General features: G+C 40.2%; 1 protein-coding gene across 1 annotated transcript; it reads right to left on the minus strand.

Annotated features, from left to right (window-relative positions):
- Positions 1–3,019: 3,019 nt before the first annotated feature.
- Positions 3,020–5,829, minus strand: hmgn6 (high mobility group nucleosome binding domain 6). The gene is made up of 6 exons (XM_015059922.1): positions 5,676–5,829; positions 4,672–4,704; positions 4,495–4,524; positions 3,456–3,503; positions 3,223–3,342; positions 3,020–3,143 (listed from the first exon to the last, which is right to left on the minus strand). The coding sequence occupies exons 1-6, from the start codon at positions 5,688–5,690 to the stop codon at positions 3,096–3,098; spliced, it is 294 nt and encodes a 97-aa protein (XP_014915408.1). The 5' UTR covers positions 5,691–5,829; the 3' UTR covers positions 3,020–3,095.
- Between the last annotated feature and the right edge of the window lie 3,395 nt (positions 5,830–9,224).

Genomic DNA, 9,224 nt, shown 5'->3' on the forward strand with positions numbered 1-9,224 from the left:
TATAATCTCTCAGTAACCAGTTTGAGGTTCTAATGCATCTGTAATCAAATGCAAGGCGCGGGAATCAAAACTCCACCAGAGAGCGTTTCAACCGCTCCGCGCATGCAGCTGCAAATGTGGAACAATGCTGCCATCTAGCGGCGGAAAGTTGCAACACTCCGGTTTTGCAAACACAAAGTATCGACAAAATGGTGCCCAGTGCTCGGCCATGACAATGCAGGTCAGAGGCGCTGCGTGTGCTGCACACAATAGCTGAAGAAAAAAATATGTCTTAAAAAACAAACAAACAAACAAACATGGAGTCAAGGTTTGTTAAAAACCTGTAAGAGACTCAGGGCTTAAAGAACACAAAGGCTTTGCTTTGAAGTGTAGACAAGAGGGCTTACTGCAGTCAGCTGCATTCCTGAAATCCTGTAAATAAAAAGATAAAAATAAAAAAATATGCATCACTTTGACATCACCATGACACGTGTGAATCCATGTGTATTTTCACCTGTGGGCAAAAGAATGAAAAGATGGGTGCGGACATGAGGGGAAAGAATGCGGCAAACGTACACACACACTCGCGCTCAGATCACACTGCGCTGTGAGTGCTGCAGGCAAATGCACACGCTGAAAAGGCTGTGCCTGCTCCATCAGGCCGTACATGCAAACGTCTCTGTGCAGAAACTAAATCTGGAGCTCCTTCCATGCCACGCTGCTAAATAAGCCTATGATCTTTTGCTCCGGGGTTGTCGGGGGGTGGGGAGGTGAATGTGGGCCACGGTGCTCATGCGTCAGTTCACCGAGGGTTTAACATGAGTGAGTGAACCCAGAGACGAAGGAGGGTAAAAAATGGACAAAGATGCCCGCCGCCATGCCCTCGTCTGAGCGGGTATGCAGGCTGAAAGTCAGAATTACGACAGGCTTCGCAGAAGGCCTCCGGTCAGTCGTCGAGTCTGCCGTCATTTACTGGGGCATTTCGGTAACTGGCGAAAAGACGAGGGATGAAGGGTGGATTTAAGCATTTAGTGATGGGGTTAGAGCAGCGGCACAGCTGTTGCTGCAAACCTGTGGCTGATTCAGTTGAAACCTCACAGTGTTTTATCTGTTTAACTAGACAAAGCAGGCTGGCTGGAGTCGGCCTCTCGCAGGGAAACAGTCGACGTTTCGTCGGGTTCCAACAACTCAAATATAAGTCTTCTTAAGACTTTATCAAGACTGATAGGAGTGACATTTAAGCCCTTTATCAGGATAGAAATGTACAAGATGAAATTACATAATTTATACAGTACTGCCAAGCATCCTTTTTTTTTGCACAGAACGCAAGTAGCATCACACAGGTTGGCAACAGATCTGAGCCAGTGGCAAAGACAAATGTTGCCATTAACCGATTGGCAATATTTTACACTTGCCAATGATAGATGGAATAAAGCTAGCAGGCTAGCAAGGATTTATTAGCTGCTAGTTAGTGGTAGCCTCAACCGCCTTGAGTCACAGAACCTAACGAAGACGTCTGTGTGCGACTCAAACTGTTGCCTGACAGAAAACTCAGAGAAAAATAAACCACACAGAACACACGAGGCTAAGGTTACATTTTGCCCTGCCACAACACAATTTAAGACCTTTCACTCACGTTTTTAAGGCCACCTTGCATATTTTCTAATGAATTTAAGACAATTTAAGGTCTTCATTTCAGATACATGAATTTAAGACGTTTTAAGGATGCAGACACCCTCTTTCTTTCCACAAATATGATCCAACATGTCAAAATAACTTGTCAAAGTAGTGATTTCTATTACATCTTGTTTTTTTTTTAAGTTCGACAACATAATGAACTACTGCTTAAGATGAATATTAATGAGAAAAACTTTTATTTACAGGGAGATACCAGGTTTTTTTGTTTTGCTTTTTTAAAAAAAAGCACACTGGAGACGATGATTCGAGGAAAATTTCCAGGACTTGTTTTTATTAAGAGAATTTCAGAACATAAGAGAGGGACCAGACACCTGCATTAGTTAGAGAAGGAATCCAAATTCAATAAAAACAAACAAAAGGAAAAGAAAAGAGAGAGAGAGAAAAAAAAGAGAAAACAACAAAAAACCCAAAAACCGAGTGTTTAGAAAAGCTGACGCGACAGCCCGGATGGAGCAGGAGCTGTATTTTTTTGATATTTTTTTTTGTTTTTTCAAAGTTTTTTTTTTTTAATCTTATTTAACACGCAGGGTCGTCTAAGGAGACGGGGGTCGGAGGCAATCGCTGTTTCCCGGAATGTTTCACTTGTTCGTCTTCCTCTTTCTTATGGACAACACGCTTAAACACACCTTTTTTTTGTTTTTCTTCGTTTGTTTGTTTAAAACACAGTTTAAGTGAAATAAAAGAGAAAAGAAACAAGACCATAAAACAAAAGGGGAAAAAAAAAGAAAAAAAAACAGAAGAGGGGAGAGAGAGAGAGGGAGAAGGGGGAACTCACTGCACATTTAGAGGTCTAAAAGAATCACCCACATGAACATGGCTGAACCGTTAATAAAAGATGGACAAAGGCTGATCTGTCGGGAGGGGGGCGGGTGGGTGTGGGTAGTCTAATTTGTGGGACAGAGCAGGGGAAGGAGAGAGAGAAAGAGAGTGAAAGAAAGAGAGACAGAGAGAGAGAGAGAGAGAGAGAGAGAGAGAGAGAGATTGTGGGGTCGGAGGGGAAATAAACACAGTAATACACAACTCACGACATTAGCCAATCCGGCAAAAAGGGACACGCTTTCTACACCAAACAAGCCTTCAACAATCATGAAATGCCATTTAAAAAAGATTTTAGTGTGGTTTTTTTTTCTTTATTCCTTGCCTGCAGACACTTGATATGACCACTGCAAGTCTGCAAGGGCGCTCCATAATCAGCTTCGCTTTTTTGTGCTAAAAATCTGTACGGATACTTATAAAATCATTGATAAAAATATTCCTCTGTTAACAATACGCCTCGGAGGGGGGAAACCATGTGAGAGACTTGAGGAAGGGGTAAGGGGGGGGAGAGGGGGGAGAAGAAGGGGAGGTGGATGTAGAGTAGGAGGAGGAATCTGGAGGGGTCGGAGGTCAGGGGAGAAGGTTGGGGGGGGGCAGTGGTGCTACTCGGACTTGGCCTCCTCCTTGGCCTCCTCGGGGGCTGCCTCCACCTGTGGGGGGGGTTCAGAGGGGAAAAACGTCAGCTGGGCGGGTTCGGTGGGGCGTTACGCTACGCGGTCGCCGCCTCACCTCGTTGGTCTTGGCCTCTCCATTCTCAGAGTGGTTCTCCTCGTTGGCCTCTGCCTCGGCGTTCTCCTTTGCCTTCTTGGTCTTCTTGTCCTCCTTCTTGTCGTTCACCGCCTTTTCTTTCTGCCGAAGAGAGAACAAGAAGAAAACAAAAAAACAAACCTGAGCCGACAGAAGGAGAAAACGGAGTCTTATAAGAAGCGGTTTGGCCCAAACGGGTGACTCCGCCCCCTTACCTTTGCCGCCTTCTTCACCTTTGGCTCCGGCTTGGGAGGAGCTGGTTTCTGGGGATGCAAACGGCGCCCGGTTACTCTTGGCAACGCTTTATTTTGAACATTTACTGCCCCCCCCACCCATCTTTCTGTTGTGTTTCTGAATCCAAACTTTTCTTAATGCTGGAAGTTTAACGACCAGAAAAAAGTTTTAGAGCAAAAACGCGACTGAATGCTTCTTTTCCTTTTCTTTAATTCATGTTTAATAACTTTGAAATGCATATAAAGCAAGTCACTAAACTTTTTATGCTTTCAAAGCTTGTTTTCTAATTATGTTGTACTTTTACCATCTCAAAGACGATTCCCAAGTTTTAAACAGTTCCTCGCGCTGCAGGTACGCATTTAAAAGTTGCTGTTAAACTTTAATGTTAAAAAGTTTGCTTGTATGTTTATTTTTCAGTTTTCGAAGTCAGAAAATGGATATACGTTTCTTTTTCACTCACTTGATAGACTTTTCTTGGTAACTCTAACTGTTTGATGAATTAGTCAGGATTTTTCACGCCAATAATAATCATTTTTAAATTTCTCAGCAGATCTGACTTCCTGAATTTGACTAAATCTGACGATTTGCTCCTCTAATAAGAGAACGATTTAAATGATCACTTCCATTTACACATAACGCCTCACGTTCCTGAACTTTTTTTATTTTTATCGATCTCACTTATTTATAGCCAATTGATCGTTTGGTTCCTACTACTAAAGTTTATTTTGTTTCCTAATCCTTGTTTTAGCTACATAATGTGAAAGCAGTATGTTCAGGACAAATTCCATAGTTTTGTCATTAAACAAATCACTTTTATTTGTTTCATGTTGACATGATTCCGGTTTAAAAAGCAACCAAGAATAAAATAATAGTCAGATGCCTCATTTTACTCCCTGAGAGGAGTCATGTGATATTTATTGAAAGTTACAAATATTCCGGTATCCAGAAGGACTGCGTGATGTTTAGCGTGTTCGTTAATGAAGTTAGTCAAACTAATTGTGATCAGTGAGAGATTCTTACCGCCGATAACCGAGCTGATCTCCTCTGGGGCTGAAACAGAAAAGATTACGGTCAAGTTTGGATAAAATGTGGCAGCTGGTGGGAAAACACATTTAAATTCAACCGAACACAGAAAGCATGTCCGGTAAACTGGTTGCGTTGTAATGAAACGGCACCAGAGGATACCGCTCCGCTCACCTCCTCCTTATCTCCTCCTTCTGTTCCCTGTGCCTGAAAAACAAAACAAAAACAACTCAAAATGAGGAAATAAATCAGAAATAACATCCCTGAGCTTAATATTCGGTCTATTACTGTAAGTAGGCAGCTTCCGTGTGGTTCTGGCACACATTCCGATAAGTCGCAAACCCCTTGGAAAAACTTTTCAATTTCACATGAAAACTAAAATAAGAAATCCGAATCCAGGTGGATTTAATGCATTGTGGGCTTAAAATATGGCCATGATGCGTAGATTGAGGAACGGAGTGCAGGAGCCGCGCCATGCGGCTCCCTGGAGCCACATTTTGAGGGTCCAGGCCCCGCTTTTCCCCCGCCTCACTCCCCCTCCGGCTCTTTCATTCAATGCATGCAGCTCGGATTTGAACGCTGGCGCGGGAGTCTTTCAGGAGGGGGGAGGGACCTGCTGGGGGGCGCTCGCGGGCTCCACCCGGCGGCAGAGGCGCGCCACTGCAGCCATTTGGGACTACGAACAAAGAGAGAAAATATATAATTTTACCGAAACGCCGCGGCGAATGTCCGATTTCGCGGTCAAAACGCAAAGCGGGGGCTCCGGGGCATTTTCTAGCGCTACTTCCCGGCGGTTCGGTGGGCCCGCGGCGATAAGCGAAGCGTTTTGTTCTCGGTAGGTCGGGCGACGAAGGTGGAAGAGAGCTGCAAAGCATGGCTGCTGCTTGTGCTTTAACTGCATGGAGACCGAGAGAGACTTCTGACTCCCCCAAAGGACAGCGGCTCGCGCACTCCACACGCGCTTTAAAGGCCGTGTTCGAGCGGGAAAATATTCATTCCACCACACAAAAAATGTACATTATATGTAGAAAGCAGGCAAAAATCCCCAGCGACGGAGAACGGTTATACGTTGCGTTATAATTAAGTAATGTCTCTGAGGGATGTCTTCACAATCGTTTGCATTGGATTAATGACTGATTTGCCCCTCCAAATATTTTTATTATTTCGAGAATACGTACCTTTCTCTTGGGCATGTTGATCTCTTGGAGGTTTCCTTACGAATACAACTAAAAACTGGTTTTCTTAGTGGGTTCAGTGCATGTGAAGACGAGTGTCTCCCCTTATGCTCGGCAGTGTAGTAAACACACTGGAACAGAGAGGCGAGTGGTTGAATGGGGGGAGGGGTGCGGCTAAAGCCGTGATTGATAGGCTCTCGGCCAATCAGGTGACGCCATTCGGGGCCGCAGAACACTTGGAATTTTGGAGCCGGTGATGTTCCGAGGTCTGCGCGAATGGCTTCTTCTTCACCGAGGCAGAGGATGGGAGGAAGCCGCCGCAAGAATGGAGGGGCTTTCTTTGCCTTCGAGGACATGTTTGCCTTCACACACCGTATGACTGCGAAGTGGAGGCCTTGCTCGTACACACGCGCATACACACGCACAGACGCGCGCGCAAGGCAGGCCCTGACGGCAAAAAGCAGGCCACATTGCCCCGGTGTTTAAAGCTGTGCATCCCCCGCTAGAGAGTGTGAAAGCGGAAGCTAACATCTGAGAGATTTCTCCATAAATCCCGTCTGTGTTTCTGTCCAATATGGCGCCCACTGTTCTACGACATATTTTTTTTTTTTATCTTCTCAGTTGGCTTTCCTAAATTTGTTACAGGCTTCTTCTATAGAAGGTCAAGAGTGCCACAATCCAAAGAATGAATAAACGATTTCAGCTAATAGTTATATAATGGTTGTTTAAATAAAACTTTAGTATGTACATTAAATAAATGCAAATGTATTTATAATTATTTAATAGTGTCAGCAAGTTATTAAATACAATGTTTATTTTTTATCAGATTTTTTTTGCGTTTCTATATTGTTATATTTGTCATGGTGGTGCTAAACATACCAACAGTAAAACAAAAAAAGTTTTCTTAGAAGGAAATATATATTTATCCTAAATTTGTCTTAGGCTCTTTTATATGGAAGCACATAAGAACCACAATCCAACAAATTTAATAAACACTATAAATGAAAATTTTTATATTGGTTGTTTAAATAAAACTTTAATATGTACATTAAATAAATACAAATGTGTCAGCAAGTTATTAGATACAATGTTTATTTTTTTATCAGATTTTTTGTGTTTCTGTACTGCTATATTTGTCATGATTGTGCTAAACATACTTAGAATGAAATATTCCAGTTATCCTAAATTTGTCTTAGGCTCCTTTTATGGAGGGTCAAAGCTGCCACATATAAAATAAATAAAATAAACTCTTCAAAACTTATACACAAGTTGTTTAAATAAAACTGTAACATGCCCATTAAATAAAGGAAAATGTGAATGTGTATATACTTATCTAAAAGTGAAAGTAATTTCTTAGCTACAGTGTTTTTTAATCAAGGTTTTTTGTTTTCATTAGTGTTTTAAATGCAGTATTTGTCATCATTATGCTAAACATACAAATAGTGGCAAAAGTTTTCTTAGAGTGAAATATATAGTCAGGCTGTTGCAAATATATTTTAGGCTCCCTCTATAGAGGGCCAAAAGTGCCACAATCCAAAAAATTTAATAAACTGTTTACATCAATATTTATAATGGTAGTTTAAATAAAACTGTAACACATCTATTAAATACATACAAATATGTTTATAATTTTTTTAATAGAGTCAATAATTTATTAGATACCATGTTTTTTGCAGATATTTTTGTGTTCCTATATTGTTTTAATTGCAGTATTTGTCACCACTGTGCCAAGCATACTAACGGTAGCAAAACCTTAAAGTGCTTAAAGCAAAAAAAAAAAAAAAAAAAATACACAACAACTTTGTTTTACTGTTTGTAAACGCATGTAATAAATGTATAAAAGGCTCAAGTGGAGTATCTACCCTTAATGCATAGCGGTTGTCAGTTTTGGACTGTAGCCTTTATGATTAATCTTTTATGAGATGTTTCAGTCAGGTGACTGATTATAAAACTATCTCTAGATAGTTACTCTACCTGATGATATATGCCAATTGACTTCCAACCTGAACAATCTGCTCTATTTAAATTTTTAATATAGAGAGTCAAATAGAAAACATTTAGATGCTAACATTGAAAAGAACAAAGTTTGATATTTTTTCTCCTTTTTTCCAAATGTTTTGTTCTGACAGCTAACCAGCATCATGGGTCCGTCTGCTTTACTATGTCAGGCAGACTTGCTTAGCAAAATGAGGCAAATTGGACATTCTCCTTTTTTGAAATATATTTTATTAATTTAATGGCATAATAGATGACATCTGGTTTCAAGCTGGGCTGCATGGTGGAAGCATTGGTAGCACTGTTGCCTTGTAGCATGAAGGTCCTCACCTCAAATCCTGGTCTTTCAGCACAGAATGTGTGCTACTCAGTGAAGATGTTGTGCATGGACACATTTAGGAGAGGTGCTCACACTTCTGAGAAGTTTTAAATTATAATGTTGTTTTTTACACTGCAGGTTGAAGTGAGCGCTGCTCGCTCTGAACTTCTGCTCAGGGGTGAACAAAAGACCTATATTGTCTTTTCCAGGGTCAAACTGAATATTTCTTGCAGAAGGAACTGTAGGACTTTATTTTATTTTATTTTTACCTCTCTGAAGTGCTCAGTGATTTCTTTGGGTGTGAGCGCATGTGGGTAGCAGAAATAAAGTCCAGCTGACGCACACATACGAACAGTTTTTGTTGCCCCTGTGTGTGTTGGTCATGTAGATCTGAGTCTCTCTAACTTGACTAGTCTGTATTCAGTTTTGGCTCCGTTTGGTGTTATCTCTAAGAATATAAAATGAGGGCTCAGGACCCTCAAAATTAAAATATTAAATTGAAATATTTTGGAACTCCAATTTTTCTGTTCTCATCCCATTCAGGCCAAAAGATGTCTCACGGCATCTCAAGAGAGAACGACACAGAGCGCACAGCATGATGTCTTGTTAGTGTACTCGTTGTACATTAGCATGTATTTGTGCTTTTTTTAAATTTTATTATCTGTTATACTTTATTAACATGAGTGTCTTGGTGTAACTAACTCTTTACTACACTACATTTTTATTAAATTAATTTTTGTATTTTTAGTTGATAAGCTATTCTTCTTGTCTAATTAAATTGGAAATTTGATGTAATGCCATGCTAACATCACACATAACAGTTAGATATGCGTTCTGTATGTTTAATTTAATGTGATGAATACAAACCTAGTGAGCTGTGCTCACACTCAATTATGTGTTTTGTAAATTATTCAAAAATGTAAATAATTATCACTGCAATTAACCAAAAATGTAATACTTACCTATTTTTTCATTGTTTTAATTTTTTATACGTATTTTAAAATGATAGACATGGATACATCTTTGTTAGACAAATCATTTAGTTGTTGGAGTACTGCATTTTGACACCAGGAAATAAAAAAAAACTATATACTGTATGTAAAATTAAGAAAAATACTCATGTATGATAGGTATGGTATCAATGTAAAATGAGAATGTATTTTTATTTCTTTATTTAAAATATGTATGTTTAGTTCTATTGAAATGATCCAATATATTGATTTTAACTTCAGTCATTT

The sequence above is a fragment of the Poecilia latipinna genome, unplaced genomic scaffold (genome assembly GCF_001443285.1).
Source record: "Poecilia latipinna isolate Pla-1442-1.1 unplaced genomic scaffold, P_latipinna-1.0 Scaffold1668, whole genome shotgun sequence".
NCBI classification, from domain to species: Eukaryota; Metazoa; Chordata; class Actinopteri; order Cyprinodontiformes; family Poeciliidae; genus Poecilia; species Poecilia latipinna.

Excerpts from the sequence above, each read along its gene's own strand:
- hmgn6 (XM_015059922.1), bottom strand. Across the intron at positions 4,525-4,671 it reads AAGGAGGAGATAAGGAGGAG|CCCCAGAGGAGATCAGCTCG; the intron begins GTGAGCGGAGCG and ends TTTCTGTTTCAG. Across the intron at positions 3,144-3,222 it reads GAGAGGCCAAGACCAACGAG|GTGGAGGCAGCCCCCGAGGA; the intron begins GTGAGGCGGCGA and ends CCCCCCCCACAG.